Raw genomic sequence first — 21201 nt, 5'->3', positions numbered from 1 at the left:
TTCTTGTCGCCCTGCTGGCGGCCATGGGGACGGTGCTGCCTGGTCCCTGTGTGGGGCTGCGTCAGGCTGGGGGCGATGGTCCGGCAGGGCGGCGATCTGCACGGCACCATGGACTGCCCTCCCCCCCAACACACACCCACCCACCCTGCAGGGATGAGGGAATCGCTGGGGGGCTGCAGTACCATGGGGGTGAAGTGCTGGGTGCTCCCAGGCTGGCTCCTCGTGCCCCAGGTCAGCGCACAGCGAGGGGGAGAAAGGCCGGAGCTGGGCTCCCATGGGCAGGGCTGGGGCAGGGCCTGGAGCCCAGCTGCCCGAGGAGGGGCGTGAGCTCTGCCTGCTGGGCAGGGGCCACTGCCAGCCCTTCGCCGAACTGGGCGCTCTAGGTTTAAGGTGCCCCGCTGGCTCCTGGGGGCTGAGTGCTGACCCCCTCGGCGCTGCCAGAGCCTGGGCCTGGGGAGCTGGAGGAGACCTGCTGGCACAAGGGCAGCTCTCCACCCCCCGCAGCTGCTGTAGCCCCAGCCCGGCTCAGGGCCAGCCGCATGCCCGAGGCCTGGTCGAGCTGCCCCAAGGACTAGCTGGTGGGGCCAGGCCAGGCTCCTCAGGGCCCTGTGGGAGGATTTAGAGCCTCCTGGAAAGGCGGCCAGGCCCAGCCCAGTGTAACCGGGACTGGACTGGATGTTCCAGCCATGGGCACGTGGGCGGCTTTGGGTTAGTTTGTGCGCCCCAGGCTCTGATGCCGACAGGCGGCTCCAGTCGCGCCCCTCAGGCGGCTCAGGGCTTTTCATGCCCAAGGCCAGCGGGGGAGACAGATGCTTCTGGTCCTGCCTGCTGGGCTCTGGCTGTGCCTGGTCTGAGTCCCCCCCCTGCCAGGGCCGGGTTGACACTGAACGTATCTTTGCCGCTTCCTGTACCAGGGCCACCCGCAGCCGTGCCCAGCCCGGCCCAGGGCACCGGCTCCCAGCGGGGCGTGCGGGGATCTCCTGGGGCAGGGCTGAGTAAATTCAGGGGCGGGCGCTCCAGTGGCTGCAGGGCCTCTCTGTCATGGTGCAGGCTGCCCTGGGCCTGGCCTGCTGGGCGCAAGGCCCTCACTCCCCCAGGGGCCTGGCATGGGGGGGCAGTGCCCCTGCCCCACCTGGGACAGCTGGCAGAGGGTTCAGGGCTGGCACTTTCACTGGGCTGTGACCCTATTAGTGACGTGTGTGGGGGTGGGGCAGGCAGAGCCCTGGCCCCCCATGTGTGATTGCTGTGAGAGATCCCCCAGCTCATGGGGGGCGGGGGTGTGCTAGAGGGCACCGCACGCCCCCCTGGTTGCTACATGTTACCCTGGGGCCACACCAGCTGCATTTCAGTTACAGGGTAACCGTGCCAGCCCCCGCCAGTGCTGCCCCAGCAGCCTCTTTCCACCCCCGGTACAGGGTGTGTAGCTAGGTGAAGGGCTGCGGGGATCCTACCAGGCTGCAAACCGGCGAGTGCCCAGGGCAGCGGAGCTGTGTGTGGGGCCCTGGCAGCCCCTGAGGCTCCACCTCTCGTGCCCGGTGCAGGCTGGCGGACACCCATTCCTCCCAGCAGCACCTGAGCCAGCCAAGAAGAGACCCGTAGCCCCTCGCTCAAAATCTCCTACATGCTTTATTGGATTGAAAACAGTTTTATGAAATGACAAAACAAATCAGACTTGGCAGATGCGGCACAATCGCTGCTTTATAAATGGCACCACCTTCTCCAGCAAGCAGCGGCGTGGGGCGCCGGGCCCAGCTGGGGCACCCTGCCCACGGGCCGTGCTCGGAGCAGGGAGGAAGCGGCCCAGCAGCCGGGCCTGCTGGGGGTGGGCTGTGAGACGCCTGGGCTACACACCTCTCTGGGGCCCTTCCCACCCTGCTCTGGACCCACTGCCGGGAGGGAGCTGGGCACTGCAGCAAGGCCCGGCCCCGAGGCTGCTCTCAGCGGGGCGTGGGGGTCTTTCCCAAGCCAGCAGAGCTGCTCTGAAACCGCCCAGCGCGATGGAAGCTGTGTGGATTGGGCCCACCCCCAAGCTGGTGTAACTCCCATCACGGACAGTCAGCTACCTGGCACGAGCTGGCCACCGGCCCTGCAGCAGGCTGAGGGGCTGGCTCCTCTCGCTGGGGCTTGCGGGTGACACGGGGGCCAGCAGCAGCCAGGGGGCAGGAGCGTGAGGAATCGCAGGCACTTGATCAATGTGGAGGATTTTTCATTTCTCTCAAAGCAACAATAATCGTCTAGCTACCGGCTCTAAAACACCTCGTTAGCGCTTCCTGGAGATGCGACACCCAGTATATTACACCAGCTCCAAGCAAAGGCCCCAGCCAGCCCTCCCCCCAACCCCCAGGGATCCTTGCAGCCAGCCCTGCTCCCTCCCCCCGCCCCCCGAGAACACAGGCTTCCTCCACAATCGAGTAGGCAGCACGCCAGGCCCTGCGCCATGGGGCTCCGTGGTGGGTGCCCGACGCCTGGGATGGAGGGGAGGGATCAGGCGGGGGAGGGCTGGGTGCTCTCCTTCAAGCGAAGGTTGCAGGCAGGCTCCAGCCGTCCACGTGGAGGTAGCAATTCAGTGGGTCAATCGGTCACTGACACTGCTCCAGCTGGGGGCACCGGGGGGGCTCTCGGCTACTGGCCCCTCCGGCCTGGTTCTAGTCTGAACAGGGAGCAGAGCTGCAAAGGGAAACCCCCCGGGCGGGGCAGAGCGTGGCCGAGCCAATCGCTCCTCTCTGGCCCTGCGGCCGCAGCAGGTGTCCCACCAGCCGAAGAGAGAGATCTGGTTCCCGTCCCCTCCCCGTGCTCCTCCCACCGCAGCAGCCCAGCCCCGAGGGGCAGACACAGGCTGCCTGCAGCTGCCCTAGGAAGTAAGAACTCCGCCCGCCCCAGAAACCACCGAGCGCCCCCAGCCTGGCATTGTGCTCCTGCTGTGGCATCCCCCCAGCAATCACAGCAGGGAGGATGCCCCGGAGGCCGGGCAGCATTAGAACCGCCGAGTCCCTCCTCGGACACGGCCCGGCGCACAGCAGAGCCGACTCCCCCTCAAGCCATTGCAGCCCCTCCCCCAATTCTCATTCACCCCCAACCCGCGGGGGCCAGGCCCCGGGGAGCAGCCTGTCCTCTCGGCCCTGAGCTGCAGCCCAGCCTCTGGCCCTAACCCTGGCAGCTCAGTGAAGGTGCCTGGCTGTCCCCACTCGCCTTGCGGCCCTGGGACCTGGTGGGAAGCTGCTCTGGGGTTCGCAGCACCTGCCTCCCCCCGACCCGATTTCCTTTGCCCAGTGCCTGTCCCTGGCCGCGGGAAGCCCAGCTCCAGCTCCAGCTCCAGCTCCAGCGGCTGGGAAGGCTGAGACAGCAGGGCCTGCTGGGGGATCCTCACCGAGCAGGCCCCCACCCGGCAGGCTGCAGCCATCCCCTGAGCCAGCTAAAGAAACAAACAGTGCCTAGAATAGATTTGGCCACGGTTCCTGAATGCAGAAACACCGGCCAGGCCCTTGCGCCCTCCACACAAAGCCCTGAACCCGCTCGCTGGCAGGCGCCTTCTGCTTTCCCCTGCCAAAAACGCATAAGCCCCGTCCTCCTCCAGTCACCCCAGCCAGGTGCCCTACGCTGCCCCCCCGAGAGCTGCAAAGCCACGCAGCGGATTCAACCCTGAGTAGCCAGGACTAGGCCCTGACCGCCCGGAGCCGCTGCCCCAGCCCAGGCGAGAGGGAGGCCAAAGCCCTGCGGGTGCATAGATGCAAGCGGCGGGTCTGGGCCAGAGGGACCCCGCCCCGGGGGGGCTCTCAAGCTGAGCAGGAGCCACGCATGCAGGAGTCCCGAAGAAGCCGAAAGGGGAAAAATCAAAGCCCATTAACCAAACCCTAAGTGCCGTGTGGCCGAGCGGAGGCGGGAGCACGCGGACGTCAGGAGAAGCCATGCACAGCAAAGCAGGGGGCTACTGAACGGGAGGGAGAAGGGGCGGCTGGTTTCCACCTCAGGAAATAAATACGTTGAAATAGCTCTTCCCCCTGCAGATTTTACACAACTTGATTGGGAGGCAGAGGGGTTCTGGGGGCGGAGAGGAGGGGGGGGCAGTTGCAAGCACCCCACCCACGTGGCTCCTGGAAGGGGTGGGAAGGTGCCCTCGCCCGTGGCTCTGTGCCCCGCCCCTCCCTGCCCAATGGATTGGGTTGGTGGCTGGCTTTCCTCCTCCTCCTACTTCTTGGGCTTTTTGAAGATCTTTAGGGGGAACTTTTTCTTGCCCTGGCTGGAGTCAGTCTCCTCGCCCGTGGAGCCGCTGTCCTCTTCCCCGGCGTTCTTCTTGGCGGCCAGCTGCGGGATGCGGGTGTTCTTAGCATTGCCGGGCCTGGAGTCAGAGATGGGGGAGGGCGTGTCGGGCTCGGTGGAGCTGGGGCTGTGTGAGCGGGAGGAATCGGAGTGGCTCTGCCTGCCTGCTGTCGCGTGGCTGATCTCCCCGAGGCTGGCGGACTTCTCCATACCATGGTTCAGCATCATCATCTTCTTTGCCACCACCGGGCTCTCGGCCAGCCGCTCCTGCAAAGCCCCCAGCGAGGAGGCCTCGCCGTGCCTGCTGCCTCCGTTGGAGGTCGGGGTGCAGCCGGCAGGGTGGCCTGAAGCCGCCTCCTCTGCGCACCTGGTCAGCATGGGGGGCCTGGCGGCCAGGAGCTTGGGAGCAGAGCCTGGGATGCGCTGATGGTCGCTCATGTACAGGAAGGAGGAATCGGAGTCGGAGTGAGTTAGGTCTCTGTGGGCGGGAGGAGAAGGAGGTCACAACAGCGTCCCGCGCCCGGAGGAGCCTCGCACGCACACGTGCACGTGCACACGCACACCCATGCACCATAGCTCACCCCAGCTAACACAGTGGAACTCTCTCATGTGTTATTCTGCAGGGAGAAACTTGCAACAAGCCTCCAGAGCAAACCAGTCCTGCTGCTCAGCTCCTGCAGGGCCCCGTCCTGCTCTACCGCTGTGCTTCCCCTCCGGGGGTGGCTGCTGGCAGGCCCGACCGAGCGAGGACTTGCCCTGCCCCTGCATGCTACTTGGCACATGGAGCAGAGCTGCTGCTTGCAGCTAGTGGGAACCAGGGCAGGTTCCGTGTTAGGGGTGCACCCTTGTGCCTGGAATCGGGGCTGGGCCTAAGGCCAAGGTAGGGTGACCAGACCAACAAGTGTGAAAAATCGGGATGGGGGGTAATAGGAGCCTACATAAGAAAAAGACCCAAAAATCGGGACTGTCCCTATAAAATGGAGACATCCGGCCACCCTGGGCCAGGGAGAAACTCCACTGTCGGACAGTGCAGGGACCGTGGGGGCAGCACAGAGGGACCTGCTCACAGGACCTGGTCCATTGGCCCCGCACTTCCTGGGCTCAGACAGCTGCAGGAGTTCAGCTTCACTCCACTTAGCCCTTCACAGGGGCGTAACAACCATCAGCAACACGGCGGCAGCAGGCGTCTCCTCCAGCCGGGTGAGCCCTGCCTGGGCAGGGAGCTCCCCACCCTCTGGGAGCGGCACTTACACCTTTCCTGTGACTTTACCCTCCAAACCCCACAGCTCTCCCCAGGGACTGCCGTGAACGGAGAGAAAGGAGCAGGACGGAGGAGTGGATCTCCCCGCAGTGAGTGCTGCTCTCCAGGGGCCACGGCATGGTGCTGATGCCGATACACCGGGTCTCATTTGAACAGAGCAGGGTCCCACTGCATTCTCTCAGCCTGCAGGTGCACGCACAGCCCCTCTCCGCTTGAAGGCTGCAGACTGACCTAAGACAGACGGCGTTCGCCTGGCTGTCCCCCACCCCACCGCCGAGGCAGCCAGTGCAAACCTCGAACTGCAAGCGTCACACTTCGAGGCGAGGCTTTCCCACGCAAAGCCATGCCTGAATGAACGCTCCTGATGCACAGCCGGCCCTGCCAGCCAGACTGCACAGGGGTTTGTGCCACCAGCCTCTTGCCAATTCTTGCGTTGGGAAGGGATTGGCCAGGGGTGAGCCAATCCTCAGGGGATCTTTGGTCTTTGCAGAGCGGAGAAGGGAGAGAGAAGGCAGGGAGAGCTGCAGAGCCACGGGTTTCCCTTTGCACACTCAGTTCTGAGCAGCTGTTGGGGTGCAATGGGTTCGCCCGACACTGCTGCAGCCAGCAGGCTCCACAGCTACCCCCGCTGGCTCTAGAAAACCCTCTGCCGGACTCACGGGACCCTGCGTAATGAGAGGACAAGTGGGCCATGCTCTTGTTTGATGAAACTGCTAGTCCTACCCCTGCACCGGCCCCTCTCACAGGGCGAGACCATTGCCCATGTGATGGCAGCCTTTGGTACGGGCCCCAGGGACCTCGACCCACCCCCCCGCCTTCAGTGCCAGGGACTAACCATACGTCCCTCGGTCGTGGCTGGAGGGCGGGAGAAGGGGAGAGGGATCCAGAGACAAGAGGGACGAGGGAGAAGGAAGCAGGAAGGGTGCAGGGGAAGAAGAGAGGTTAGACGCTACCATCCTGCCCAGCTGTTGCTCCTGAACCAGCCACTTGAAGCCAAGACTTTCAAAACCCGGTGCCTCCAGTTAAACTGCCGAGCCCTCCTTTTGGAACCAAATCGGTGGCCTGGGTTTCCGAAAGCTGGGACGCCTAGCGGCTCTTCTTGGAGTCAGTGGCTGAGATTTACCCGTGACTTGGAGCACAAATTCCATTGGTTTTCATGGGACTTGTGCGTCAGAAACCCCCAGCCACTGACTCCCGTGGGAGCAGCCAGGTGCTCAGCTTTATGGAAAACCAGGTCACCGATTTGGGTGCCAAAATAAGGACTCCAGCGTTTAACTTTGGGTCCCTGTTTTTGCAAGTCTTGGCCGCGTCGTTACAGTGTTTGACTTTTCTTGTAAATGCAGCCAAGCGTGTTCACAGGCACCAAAGCCACACGGCTGACAGTGTGAGGCCAATGGCATGAACGTCTGATTTACAGATTGCTGCATGTTCTTTTCTACGCTCACCTAGTCGTCCTAACTCACTGGTCCAGGTCTGGCGAGTGCCAGGGGTGGATGAGAGAGGGGGGGGCACAGGAACGGGACGGGCAGCAGAATGTGGAAGAATGGAAGGGGAAAGGCAGAACACATGGGGGCTCCTCGCCTGCCCCGGTCTCTGCTGCCCATTGAGTGCTTTTCTCTCAACGGGCTTCCACTGCCCGTATCACACAGGCCCCGGGCTGAGGTACTCTTGACCTTTCTACGGATGGAGTCAAGGCCGTTCAGCCCGAGCGTGCCAGAGCAGGGCCTGGCTCCCCACCCAGTACATACGGCCCTTGTTTTCCTTTCTTCTGGTCCCTGCCTTTGCCAGCGGGGGCCCAGCTCTACTCCGACGGGAGCATCACACAGCTTTGCTTACAGCGGAGCTGGGCCTGACCTGCTGTCTGGTTACGCTGCTGCCTCAGCATCAAGCAGCCTGGGACTGGGAAGAGGCCCCGACTCACTGGGGAGCCCCATCATTAATTCCCACGCCCCCACCCCATCTAATGGCTCTGGCACCAGCCCCTGCTCCCACCTTATAGACGAAGGGCACCCAGGCGGAAGACTCCATCGCCCGCCCCCTCCCCACCACACGGGAACCACTGGCACGGCTTAGGAGCAGGCGGTGGAGAGCAGAAACCTCTGTGCACAGAGCATCCGCCACCCCCATCCCTGAATGTTAGCATTCAAAGACACACACCAGTCTCCAAAATCAGAACAGCGCTGACCTTGTTTGCACCAGGTCCTCTGAAGCCAATTGCAAAAGAGAAGTGAAGAGTGAGGAGTTTGTGACAGTCAATCCTGTGGCCCGGCCTTTAGAGAAGGGTCTGTCAGTATTTGCGGGACATGGAGGAAGCAGATGGCTAAGCACGATGCAGTGCCCAGAGCTACTCACTCTCTCTCTTTCCTTAGGGGAAAGGAAGAGGCTGGCAGAGACACTTCCCTGGCAAAGGCTCGGCAGCAGCTGTCTCCTGGGCGTTGCTGGAGCTAAAAAGAGCCATACATTATATCACAGAGTTTGGGGTGGTACCCGCCTGTGTCATGGGGACTCCTGGGTTCTGTTCCTGACTCCAGCACTGACTCTCAGAGGGGGGGGCTCTGTGCCTCAGTTTCCCCATGTCATGCTCATCTCTCTTGGGGCTGTTGCATGGCTCAAGTGATGCCTTGGAGAGGCTCTGAGCTCCTCAGACAAAAAGGACTAGAGAAGTGCAATAAAAAGATGCAATTTGACACAAATGCAAATTAAACAAGAGGTGAATGAAGCCTGGGGGCCTAACCGCCCGGCTCTCCTCCCACCTCGGGCCCTTGCTCTGGAGAGCGCACTGGTGGCTACCCTCCCAGGAGACATTCTCAATGGGGCACGGGTGTCCGGTGCTAAGGAAGTGCCCTTTTGCCGGCAGGTCTCCTCCCTGGGCACAGAGCAGAAACAAATCCGAAATCTCGCTCTTTCACTGAAAACGACAGAGTCAGGGTCAGAAGCGACCTCTGCCCGGGAGCTGAGGATCAAGCCAAGCCCCCTGCGGCCTCGGACTTACTGGTCTGCAGGCCTGGGCTTTCTGTAGGGCCAGCAAACACGCACATGTGCCCAGAACAGCAAACAGCTCTGGGGAGTGAGATGCCGCTTCTCGTGACAAACTGCCCTTCAAGCTGACGTCAAGGCTCCTAGCGTAACCCCCTTTTCCAAGGACTGGACACTGGGTTGTAAGAACTTACTCAGAGCTGTACCTTGCCATGGGAGCTGCTTCCAGACCTTTACCTGTCAAACGGGACAGGCCCGACTGGACTGAAATTTGGCAAGCAATTCACCTAAATTATATTCAAATGGTTCTTTGCTCCCCTTCCACAAGCCATACATGAGCCAAGGCGGTGCTGTTTAACAGCCCGCTATGGAGCATGGGCACGGCCACTCTCCCACATGAATGTTCACAAGGCTTGTTGCTCCAGAATGCACACGTCTAAAACGCACCATTAGTTCGTGCTTTACAAGAGCTGTGATTTGTGGCCCGTGGCTCAGAGGTTGCTCTGGGCCAACAGGAACATACTGAACCAATAGCCCTCGTCTCGGAGAGATCTGCTTTGAGACACAAAGGCGGGGCGTGAGAGTCGGGCAGCTGAAGCCCAGGCTGTGGAAAGTTCTGGACAAGTTGATTATAACCTGGGCAGTATGTACAAGGAGGGCGACTACTACTAATGCAGTGGGCTGCGCTTTGCACTTCTCTAGCATCTCCTCCGATCTCCAACCATTTGCCACTCACTCATTATTTAACACTGCCACTGAGCTAGGAGAGAATTCTCAGTTTTACAGATGAGGAAACTGAGTCCAGAGAAGTGAGAAGTTGGAAGAGAATCCAGAACACCTGAACCCAGAACCCTAGTCCCAGGCCCTAAGCACTCGACCATACTCCTTCCGTAACTGTGTGCTTAACAGCAGCTTCTGTCCTGAACTAGGGCCTGCTGGAAGTTAATCTAACAGTGGTAGATTCTCTGCCTGCTATCCTCAATCCCATGACCCAAAAGGTGCTCTCAAGACACATCCTTGTGATAAGCGGAGAAGCTTTTCCTGTTTGTTTTGTGTGTGAACTGAATTGTGGCGGAAGGTGCCCTGGGCAGCACAAGAAGTGGAATCCTCTACTTCAGCCACAGAACAGCTAGGAACATGAGCAGTGTCAGCACAAGCTCTCGTCATAGTGGGCTTCAGCCATCTTCTAGAAGGACCCTGTCTAGGGAGGAAGAGGACATTCAGTTCCCAAGGCCTCTCTGCTGACACTGCTCACAGGGCTTCTGATCAGCAGTGAGATGGTCTGAACTGGACCAAGTCCACTAAGTCATTTCCCATAGGCCACCAAACAGCCATCACTGCCTCCTAGTCATTACGGACATGGACCGGACTACAGCTGGTAACCTACAGCTGAGACACTCATCACTCGGCCATCCATTGCTGAGACACAGAGGAGAGTGTCAGTCTGAGCAAAACTCCCCTGGATCCTGCTGGTCCACGTCACCCCCTGAACACAATGGGGCACTTCAGCTCCTGCCGCGTGCTCCCAGCAGCGCTCGCCAGGAGCTAACCACTTACACTCATTTGCAATTTGCTTGGGAAGAGCCAAAGATGAGACAAAGTTTCAAATAAGGTCAGTGTTTGTTTGATTAGTCGTGTTACCTTTGTTCCCGCAGGCACAGCACCCAAATAAAAGACCGATTTATTCGGAGACACAGGCAATTCTCAGCCAAAACCACAGCACTTCCCTGGTTAATCACCACTGAGAGGACAGATGAGGCACTGGACCAAGTTCCTAAAATGGCTCCGCTTACATGGGAGAGAGGCTAAGGAAGCAAAAGCTGCAGAAACCAAGGAACGATTATAGCCCGAAGGGAAAGGGTACAAGGACTCCAGGAGGAAGAACGCCACAGCAAGCATCAGTTCTGAGGCACGGCAGGCTAGAGGGAGCTAGAAAAGAAGGAGCGGTATACCCAAAGCTCTCAGTGCGGCAGCGAATCCCCGAGGTGACATCAGGAGGGGGCAGGTCAGGGGTGGAGTCCAGCTGGAGGATATAAGAGGAGGAGGTGTGATGGTAATAGATAGGGTGGGCATGGCAAGCAGGAGAAGATGCAGTGGTGGTGGCGGTGGAGGAGCAAGAGGTGGAAGAGGCGGTGGTGGCAGACGCTGGGCTGGTTCCATGAGCGTCGGAACTAAAAGACTGTCCAGAAGTGAGGCTGTGCATTCGACGGAGAGCAACTCTGCCTGTCAGGTAATGGGCAGGCTGGCCTGGCTCGTTCTGGCCATGCACGTAACTCTCTACCAACCTCTGAGATCCGAGGGAGTGCTGCGGGTCCACGGCGCGCTGGCGGACACCGCTCGGCAAGGGGGCAGCTGTAACGACAGAGAAGAGAACACTGAGTGCAGCTGGAGAAGAATCTGTGCACTAAACCAGCCGGGCTGCGCTGGCATAAAGCCACCATCCCATGTCAGCATTACAGGTCACAGAAAATCAAACTCTATGCCAATGGAGCACTGCTTTGGCCCTTTCAGTCTGGGGTGCCGGGAGCTGTGCCGATTTGATACAGAAGAGGCGGTACGTCTTTGCTTCTGCTTCGATCAATGACCAGCCCAAGAGAACCAGGATTTTACATTCCTTGTTTGATCCCCATGCTTGTCATAGGTGACCAGAGAGGAGTGTGCACTATCAGAGGTTTATATTACTAGCTTGAGACTGAAGCAAGGGGTCTGATTTTACTGATACCAGTTCTACCCCAGTGTATTTGCACTGATTCAAAGGAAATGCTCCAGAGTTACCTTTGCTGCTGAGAGCATGATTTGTCCTTTGATTAAGTACAGTTGCACTTCAACTGAAGCACAGGGAAAGCTTCCATTAAGGTGCAGGAAGCTCTCAGTGCTTTCACTGTGTGCCTTTGTCTGCAGGGTTGGATGGCTGAGATGCCCAGTGCAAGACAAGGGAGTACTTTTTGAGATGTATCAGCTGGTCTAACCAATGTTAGTAGGGATAGTTACCGTTTTTCATTATTTACACCCACCAAGTGCAGATCTGCTCTGAAAAATGACATCAGCCAGTTCCCTTTTCACATCAGAGTGCTCAGTTTGCAAGATTTTGTTTCCAATACCAAATTCATCTTAGACTCTGAAAGCCAACCTGGCTCCTTTCCTTCTCATGCACTGTCACAGCTTTTAATGCCAGAAAAGATCATTGCGATTATATAATCCGACCTCCTACATAGCAGTAGCCAGAGAACCTCACCCACTTTTCCCTGCATCAAGCCCATAACTTTCATTTCAGCACATCCTTTAGAAAGGCCTCAAATCTCAATACACTGATTTCAAGTGATGAAGAATCTACCAAGCTCCTAGGTGAGTTGTTCCAATGTTGTTAATTACCCTCAAAAAGTTGCACCTTATTTCTAGTCTGGATTTTTCTAGCTTCAGCTTCTGGCCATTGGATCTCATTGTACCTGCATCTGCTAGATTAAAAAGACTTGTGCTGTACGTACTTGTAGACTGCAATCAAGTCTCATCGTAAGAGTCTCTTGTAATAAGGTTCTGAGGCCAAATTACAGGCGGACAAGTCAGAGTATAATCTGAAAGCGGTGCGGCAGCACAGGTGTCACTGAGGGCAGAGCTTGGCCTGCAGGATCTAGGAGTAATTGTTCAGATGCTCCAGTGATGAGCGCAGTCTAAAACCTACATAGACTAGTAGTGGTGCTCCCCAGGCCAAAAGACAGAAAAAACACCGCTACTTATATCTGCTGTTCAAGGCACTGCGCACTGATAAACATGGAGCACCAGGAGGGCATTACAGAGTCATTTCTCAGAGTAGAACCGACTTGGGGTGAAATTTGCCCCTGGACAGGAGGCCAGCACATGGCCTAGGCACTAAAGTCTAACTTGGGACATAAGCCAGTCCCTCTGCAAAGGGTAAATCTCACCCTCTGAGAGTGGAGAGCGCTTGTAAGATAAGTCCTTATCCAGTGCACACTGAGCATTTATAAAATTATGCCCAGGAACCAGCACTGAGTGGAAATGACTACCTTCAAAGTCTGACCATTCCCAGCTGTGGATTCACAGCTTGCTTTAGCTGGTGTGTATAATTATGGGCTGTAATGCGTTTCTAATGTGGTAATTATAAGTTGCAATGCATTTCTAATGTGGTAATTATCAGCTGCAATGCATTTCTTGCCTGAACTTCCGTATGGATTTTTTTTTTTAAATTGCTGAGTACCAGAATCCTTGAAATAAAAAGTTCATGATCTTGAAATAAAGGATCATTAATGTTTAGGCCACCACCCCTTCTTTCTTCATTTCCAGACTCCTTGACCCTACCCAACCCAACTCGGTGCTCCAATGAGGAGAAGCTAGGATGTGACACAGGAAGTTCTCAACTGTTGCTTGCTAAATGCAACCCTGGTGGAGCTGTGCTTGGCGGACAGTAATTTTGCACAGCTTTATAGCATAACAGTGATGTCTGGTGGCACTACTACATCTCTGTGCTCTTCCATTCTAAGCCCCAAAGCCCTTAAACCACCACAGCTTCTATCCAGGGTGCCTGACCTTTACCCAGCTGAGGGACACCCCTCATTTGCCTGAACTGGAGCAGAGGAGTCTTGCCCGTTTTCAGTAAGGATATATCTTGCAGTGACTTCTGGTATCTGCAATGGCCACTGAGCTCAAGACAGAGCATTGCATGCTGGGACACAGCATTCCATAGGCTGCATCTCCCTACAGCAGTCAAGGGTGACTGTGGCTACACTTGTCACTGGGCGGCACTTTGGGCTGTCCTGTTCTGTATGTTTCCTTTGCAGGGAGGTTCAAAACTTTCGGGCGTCTAAAGATGCATACACATAAGACAGTGATGTTAAAAAGGTGAATGGACAGAAAAGCTCGGAAGTGAAGTACCGGGAGAGCTCTTTTGGGAATTGAAGAATCAGCAAAACGCTGCTGTCACACCCACTCCACAGCTAGGAGAACAGGGCATCCTGTGGTTCAAATATGTACAGATTCCGGAGTGATCACTGCCTGGGTATAGTGCAGTATAAGGGGAATGTCACTGTACAGTAAGAAATGCAACAAAAATAATCCAAACAAACTGCGGTCTTAACACTCTCAGGGTTAGCCACACAGTTTCCTCCAGGAGATTCCCACTGATGAGGGTCTCCGTTCCCTTACTGCCCTCTGCAACCAATGATTCTTTCAGAGGCCCTCTTTCGACTGTGCAGCCTAAACATTTCTAGAATTTCTTTCCTGCTGGATCCTGAACTGAAATCAACCTAATAAATCAAGCCACGTGGAGCTAAAATTGAAGCTAAATCTCTAGCCCCTGAAACACTCGTCAGGGAGGTGGCCGGAGGAGATTGCTGGAGCAGCAAGGGGCCAGATCTGGGAGCTATTCAGGCTATACACCTTCCGCTTCTTCTGCTGATGTGAACCAATGCCGGCACGGTCAGGCGGCCCGGGGGGGGGGGTCTGAGGAGCAGCTTTTCTATCACACAGCTGGAGGAGGAGGATACGTTTGTGGGATTCCAGATCTCCTGAGGAACTGAGGGCTCTTCTTTCCTTACTGGGACACATCCTCCTCTCCGGGCCTTTCCCCTCCTCCATGCTGGGGCAGTTCCCTGATCTGCCCTACGCAGGAGGTCAAACTAGTGATCACAATGGTCTCTTCTGGCCCTGGAATCTATTAATGCTGTTCATCCCCCAACTTTGTCCCTTACACTCCTGTCATGTCCCTGGATTTTGTTTACCAAGCTCTTGTAGTGAGCCCGGGACGGGGAATCAAGGCTCCTGGTTTCAAATCCTGCCTGTCTCTGTGGGTACGTGTACATGGCGGTAAAAGCCCTATGGCACAGCCGCAGCTGGCCTGGGTCAGCTGACTTGGGCTTGGGCTGTAGGACTAAAAATTGCTGGGTAGACACTCAAGCTGCAGCTGGAGCCCTGCGTGGGTGGAGGGTACCAGAGCCAGGGCTCCAGCCTGAGCCCGAACGTCTACACAGCAATTTTTCAGCCCCAGCGCCCGAGTCAGCTGCCCCGGGCCAGCCATAGGTGTTCACCCTGCTGTACACATACCCCGTGTGGCCCAGGGTAACTCACAACCTTAGCGTGTCCTTGTTTTACATGGGGATACTCGGACTCATAAATATGAACAGATTGTCCATCAAAAGCCTTGCTTGCTTTGCTGGGCCTGGCTTATTGCCTTGGTACTCCAGGTTTACCCCAGCATAATTCCACTGAAGTCAATGGAGCTCCACTGCTGTAAGCCAGTGGTGGATCAAACCCTAACCATCTGGTATCTTGCTCCCTACTCTGTTGATTAGCAGGATGACCCCAGACTCTGATATTTTAGAGGCAGATCTCCAGGAAGCTCCACATTCTCCCTCCGCCGTCACACACAGACAGGCTCTGTATCGTGACACTTCCACTGAGGGAGGATTAACCAGTGGAAGTGGGGAATCGCTTGAGATGTTCCCTCCAAGCAGGAGCTGTATGCGGTCTCCACTGTGCTGTATATAGCATCAAAACAATCACCTCTTGACTTGCATCTGAAGAAGTGGGTATTCACCCACGAAAGCTCATGCTGCAAAACGTCTGTTAGTCTATAAGGTGCCACAGGATTCTTTGTTGCTTTTACAGATCCAGACTAACACGGCTACCCCTCTGATACTTGACACCTCTGTGGTGGACATCTCCCTCCACCAGCCCGAATCACCCCAAGACAGGGAGGGCATCGGTGTCATTGACACTCCAGGTCCTCCAGGGAGGGGGAGGGGAGCAGCATTACTCTCGAAGCCCTGACCAAAACTGCCTTTCAAACCCTAGTTTTAAAAATCCAAAACACAAAGTGAGGAGGAAGGAGCTAACATGCAATTCTTCTTCATCCCAGCAGACTCTGCCCAGAGGTTAGTAAAGTTGCTAATGTCTCACTGGAGAAGAGCGTGTGAATTAGTTTTTGTGCCAAAAAGTTGGAAAAATTGTGGATATATTTTAGTCCAGCGGGTGAAAAAAAAAACCAAGAGAACCAAACCGGGGTGTTTCCAGAGGGACAGATCCTCCGTGGAGATAGACGAGCGGTCACTGAACCTGCGCCCCAAAAGCCAGGCCGCGTCTGGGGTTAGCCAATCAGGTTTGAAAGGGAGAGAGAAAAGTTTGATTTACAGGTATAATCATCACTGGCACTCAGCAGCATTCTCAACCCGAACGGGACAGGAACGGATCAACCACAGAACTGCCCTCCTCCCCTAAGGGGCCCCTGCACACAGACAATGGCACCTCCTGAGCCCCGGGGGGTGGGGCAATAGTGACACTGAAGGGTCACTGGTGTTGGGAGCCCAACTTGAGATGCCATGGGCTTGATCTGCAAAGGCGCTGAGCATACACAGCCCCCCGTGAAGCAGACAGGCTCTTTGTTGATGTTAATCAGCATGGCTTCACTACGTCACCTGAGCTGGCCTGATTTTCACCAGCTGAGAACCTTGGCCACTGATTTGAACAGGAACGGCGGATGCTCAGTACCTCAGAAACCCATGCCCTAGGGGTCTCCCGTGGGGCACCCAAAATCTAAGATGTGAAAATTCAGCCCAGGGCCCATACTACGTATGGATCAAATTTGGAGTCTTCACTCCAATTTGTACTCAGGGGTTTCCATTAAGATTGGTGGATATATTTTTGCCTGGTTAAATCCTAGCCGCCGGTTCTCAGGAACCCATCTCCTCAGGCAAATCTCTAGCTGGCACACCTGTCATGCTTATAATGAAGCCATCACTAGCAACTGGCTCCAAGTCAGACTCAGCCAAGTTATCGCTGGGACCCACTGCTCCTCCAACCGCGGCACTGCCCTCTCTTCCTCTGCCCAGCTCACACTGAGAACTTCCTGCTCTGTCTTCACTCTACCCTAGGCCGCCACGAAGAACACGGGCAGCAACACGTCTCTCCATCATTGGAGCTAGTAAGTACTGCTGGAGTTAATGTCTTCCAAACACCTCCAGCAATGGAGGTGGGGCTTATACTGACATGCCAGCACTAGAATGACTCTCACGCTTTCTCTGTTGTTTTAAAAATCACTATGGCTACACCGTTCCCTTCCAATATATCCCAGCTCTTTGCACCTATCTATCTAGAGTATCACAGTGCCCTCACTGGAGCAGTAGCTAAGTGCTAACTCGCCTCAGTGTGCATCATCTAGCAGAGGATACATACACTGCATGGACATGGGAGACACAATCTCTTCGTCCAGATCGTCCAGATCATCAGTCATGATGAAGTGCGCTGGGTTGGGCCGGGAAGTGCCCACCCAGCTGGGATCGATGTTCAGGGCTGTCACTAGCGTGTGGATGCCTGGGTTGTTGACAATCTGGAAGCCACACAGCAGCTCGATTTGGTGCCAGCGGTGTAGGCGCTCCCGCAGTGCAGCTGTCACTTCGCTCAGGGCTTGCCTGAAAACAAGATTCGAACAAGGGAAAAGGAAAAACAAATGAGGAACAGTGGAAACAAATTACACCGGATAGAAGATCCCAGTGAGTCTGGAACAGGGAGTCAGAAGGTTAAGCTGAGATTCCTCCCTGTGTGTATTTCTCCAGACCTCCTTGCACAGCCTTGCGTAGTAACCATATCTGAATGGGATTTTTCTGTGTGTTAACCTCCAGACAGGTTCTCAGTGTGACAACAAGAGTCAGTGTCAAAGTATCGTGATACAGCTCTGAGCCATGCAAATCTCAGAGTCTTGGGTTGGGATTTTTAAAGCTGACCAGGAGATTTTAATTCATTTGGATTTTAATGGGCGTTGTCTGGCTAACACCTCTAGCTGGCTTGGAAAATCTCAACCCTGGAAGGACATTCTATGACTCTATGACAAGATGAATGAATCAATTTTAAGATGAATAAACTGGTGGTGTCTGAAGCTTTATCGTAGTGATAAATAAATGAGCCTTCAGGTTATTTGGTGGGTAAGTGTGATGGAGGTCACAGGTAGGTATCTTCTCATAATCCCAATGAATGCTTCCGCCATGAAAGGAAGGGATTTACAGGAATATATCTATCAGCCATATGAACAACTTTACCAATCACCGAGGGAACATAGCCACAGCATATAGCAACAGGCTAGTGCAGGAAACCCTGTCCAACTGGAACCTCAGGGGAGAACATTCTTCTCACTGAGCAGAAACGTGGGATCTGTAATACCTGTAAATGGTCGGGACTTCAATTTTCCACCTTAACGGGGTAAAATGTTATTAGTTACCCATTACATTTCACACATTCACCAAAACCTGACAAATGTGAATTAAATAAGGATCAACTTCTACTGAGGCAAAGGAATAGGCCAACGAATTCATGCTGTGCAACAGAATGGATTTAGAACAGGCTGTGCAGAACATGCACTACAGAATGACTCTTCCCTGGGGTCAGGATCCGTAGAAGTCTGCTGTACGTCTGTGCCTTTCCCCAGTGAGTCTAAGCAAAATGAAACCAGCCTTGCGGACATGCGTGTATTACAGCCGCCTGAGTGGCGGGGGAGGGATTTGGGGGAAGTGGCAGGAAGACATGCGGTGGATACTCACTTCGCAGTTAAGATTTTATGATCAACGTCGTCTAGGGATGAGCTGTGAGCAACATGAAATGTTCCAAAGAGGGTGTTTCGCTTCTTTTTAATTTTTTCAGCCTGAAATATATTAACAGAAAAAGGTCACCGGAACAATCAGCCCTTGTGTTTCCTCCAGGACAATAATCTCCTGAACAGGATAAGACAGAAATAGTCCTGTGGCTGTTTGCACACACACAAGTAACTTGAACTGTCACTTTATCTAAGGACGTTATGCCACGTAACATGCTGGCTAGGGTGTCAGTTGGGAGCGGAGTCAGGACAAGAGTCCAGAGCACCAGCTACAACTACATAGCTAAGGACTCCTCCCACGCCACAGGCTCGTTACCAGAAAGACCAACGAAAGCCTTATCAACAGGATCCTAACATCCTGAAATGGGGGTTTGCCTCCTCTTAAGATTCAAATATACACCATGTTCTAAAGTCTCTACATACAGATCCTCGGTCTTCATGCTCTAATAATGTTTGCTGCAGAGTTGCAAAAGGCAAACCAGGGGCAGGAACGCTGCAGCTGACACTACTCGGGGAAATGGCTGAAGTGCTACAGTGTTTGTGGTCAGAATGTGTTAAGACCGACAAATTCATATTTGTCCTGTCACCTCTGACTGCTGTACAATGTCAAGAGAGCCAAGCACATTGGCTGCAATAGCTTCCTGCTCTCTGCTGCTCTCTGCTTCGCTCAGAAGATTTTAAACAGCTGGGAACAGAGAAGTGACTTGGCCAGTGAAGACCACATACACATTTTACATGTCAAAAACATCACTGCCCTAATACGTGTGACCCTTGGGGCCGGATTTGGTCTCACTGGGGCTGTGGAGAGTTCCTGTCGCAGGCGTTTCACAACGCATGACACCGCACGCAACAGCTAGTTATGCACATTAGCAGGTTTAAACTTATTCACCAAAGAGCCACTTACTCGGTGAGCGGCAATGTGGCCCAGTGGTCTGAGTATGCGGCTGGGAGCCTAGAACTCAATGGTTCTAACCCAGCTCTGGTGCTAGTTCACTGTATAACGCTGCACAAATCACTTCATCTCTTTGTGACTCAATTTCCCCAGCTGTAAAGTGTCTGTAACAACTGTGTTGGGTGCTTTAATTAAGGTTTGTGCAGCACTTTGAAAATGTAAAACAGTACCTGGTGGTATCATGCATCATGGACCAGTATTAGATATCATCATGTATCCACGGTCATCAAACATCCATGGAAACATGGATTAATTGCTAAGCATGAGTACCAAACTAAATGAGTACTTACTAAAGGATGTAGGAACAAAATCAGAAAGGCTAATGCACAACATGAGTTACACCTGGCAAGCGACATAAATGGCATAAGAAGAGGTTCTATAAATACATTAGGAGCAAGAAAAAGATAAAGAAAAGTACTGGGCCACTACTTAGCAGGGAAGGGGAGCTAACAATGAATGGCATCAAGAAGGCTGAGGTGTTCAATGCCTATTTTGCTTCAGCCTTCATTAAAAAGGTTAATGGTGACCAGATGCTCAACACAACTAATATAAAAAACAAGTGTGAAGGACACAAGCCAAAACAGAGAATGAACAGATTAAAAACATATTTAGATAAGTTACATGTATTTACACTGACAGGGTTTGATGAAATTCATTCTAGGGTACTTAAGAAACCAGCTGAAGCAATCTCTGAATCATTAGCAATTATCTTTGAGAACTCAAGGAGGATGGATGAGGTCTCAGAGGACGGGAGAATGACAAGCACAATACCTGTTTTTATAAAGAGGACCCAGGGGATTATAGACCAGTCAGCCTAACTCTGATATCTGGAAAGATACTGGAACAAATTATTAAACAATCAACTTGGAGCACCTAGACATTAATAGGATTATAAGCAATAGCTAACATGGATTTGGCAAACCAACCTAATTTCCTTCTTTGACAGGATGTCTGGCCTAGTGGATAGGGGAGAGCTGTAGAAGTGATATATCTTGATTTTAGTTAGGCTTTTCTCCCAGGCCCATATAACATTCTCACAGGCAAAGTAGGGAAATGTGGTGCAAGGTAATGCACAGCGGAAAACATAATCCAACTATACATTCAGAATGACGGGGTCTAAATTAACTGTTAATACTCAAAAAGGAGATCTTGGAGTCCCTGTGGACAGTTCTCTGAAAACATCCACTCAATGTGCAGCAGCAGTCAAAAAAGCGAACAGAATGTTAGGAACCATTTGGAAAGGGATTGATAATAAGAGAGAAAATATCATGATGTCTCTATATAAATCCACGGTATGCCCGTATCTTGTATCCTTTGTGCAGTTCTGGCCACCCCATCTCATAAAAGATATATTTGAAATGGAAACAGTACAGAGAAGGACGATAAAAATGATTAGCGATATGGAACAATTTCCATCTGAGGAGAGATTAAAAAGACTGGAACTGTGCATCTTAGAAAAGAGAAAACTAAGGGATGGGGGATAAGATCGAGGTCTATAAAATCATGAATAGTGTGGAGAAAGTGAATAGGGAAGTGTTATTTAACCTTTCATATAACACAAGAACCATGGGGTCATCAATAGACTTAATAGGCAGTGGGTTTAAAAACAAACAAAAGGCAGTAGTTCTTCACACAACGCACAGTCAACATGTGGAACTCCTTGCCAGAGGATGTTGTGAAGGCTAAAACTATAATGGGGTTCCAAAAAGAATTAGATAAGTTCATGGAGGACAGGTCCATCAATGGCTATTAGCCAAGATGGTCAGGGACACAACCCCATGTTCCAGGTGTCCCTAAACCTCTGTCTGCCAGAAGCTGGGACTGCACTACAGGGCAGGGATTACCTGACAATTGCCCTGTTCTGTTTATTCTCTCTGAAGCTTCTGGCAGTAGCCACTGCCAGTCTACAGGATACTGGGCTAGGTGGACCATTGTCAGACCCAGTATGGGCATTCTTATGTTCTTAGATGAAATTACTATAAGGTGGGTGGTTAAATGGTTGAAAGACTATACTCAAAGAGTAGTAGTCAATGGTTTGTTGTCAGACTGGGAGGATGTATCTAGTGGGGACCCATAGGGTTTTGTCCCTGGCCTGGTACTATTCAATATTTTTATTAATGACTTCGCTAATGGAGTGGAGAGGATGCTTATAAAATTTGCAGA

The 21201-nt window shown here is 53.8% G+C and overlaps 1 protein-coding gene across 4 annotated transcripts in view; it reads right to left on the bottom strand.

Annotated features, from left to right (window-relative positions):
- Positions 1-3591: 3591 nt before the first annotated feature.
- The window catches only part of STIM1 (stromal interaction molecule 1), a 173770-nt gene continuing 156160 nt past the window's right edge, over positions 3592-21201 (bottom strand). For 3 of the 4 annotated variants that reach the window (XM_045023808.1, XM_045023819.1, XM_045023826.1), the window contains exons 11-15: positions 18034-18134; positions 16676-16911; positions 15504-15584; positions 10780-10846; positions 3592-4735 (exon numbers count right to left, since the gene is read on the bottom strand). In XM_045023808.1, coding sequence (XP_044879743.1) covers positions 4186-4735; positions 10780-10846; positions 15504-15584; positions 16676-16911; positions 18034-18134 — 1035 coding nt within the window. In that variant the 3' untranslated portion in view covers positions 3592-4185. The remainder of the gene's footprint in view (positions 4736-10779; positions 10847-15503; positions 15585-16675; positions 16912-18033; positions 18135-21201) is intronic. The other variant, XM_045023834.1, reaches the window with a different exon arrangement.

This window comes from Mauremys mutica, chromosome 1 (assembly GCF_020497125.1).
Source record: "Mauremys mutica isolate MM-2020 ecotype Southern chromosome 1, ASM2049712v1, whole genome shotgun sequence".
Taxonomy (NCBI): domain Eukaryota; kingdom Metazoa; phylum Chordata; order Testudines; family Geoemydidae; genus Mauremys; species Mauremys mutica.
The sequence above is the reverse complement of the archived record's forward strand: the minus strand, read 5'-3'. Positions and strand labels throughout refer to the sequence as shown.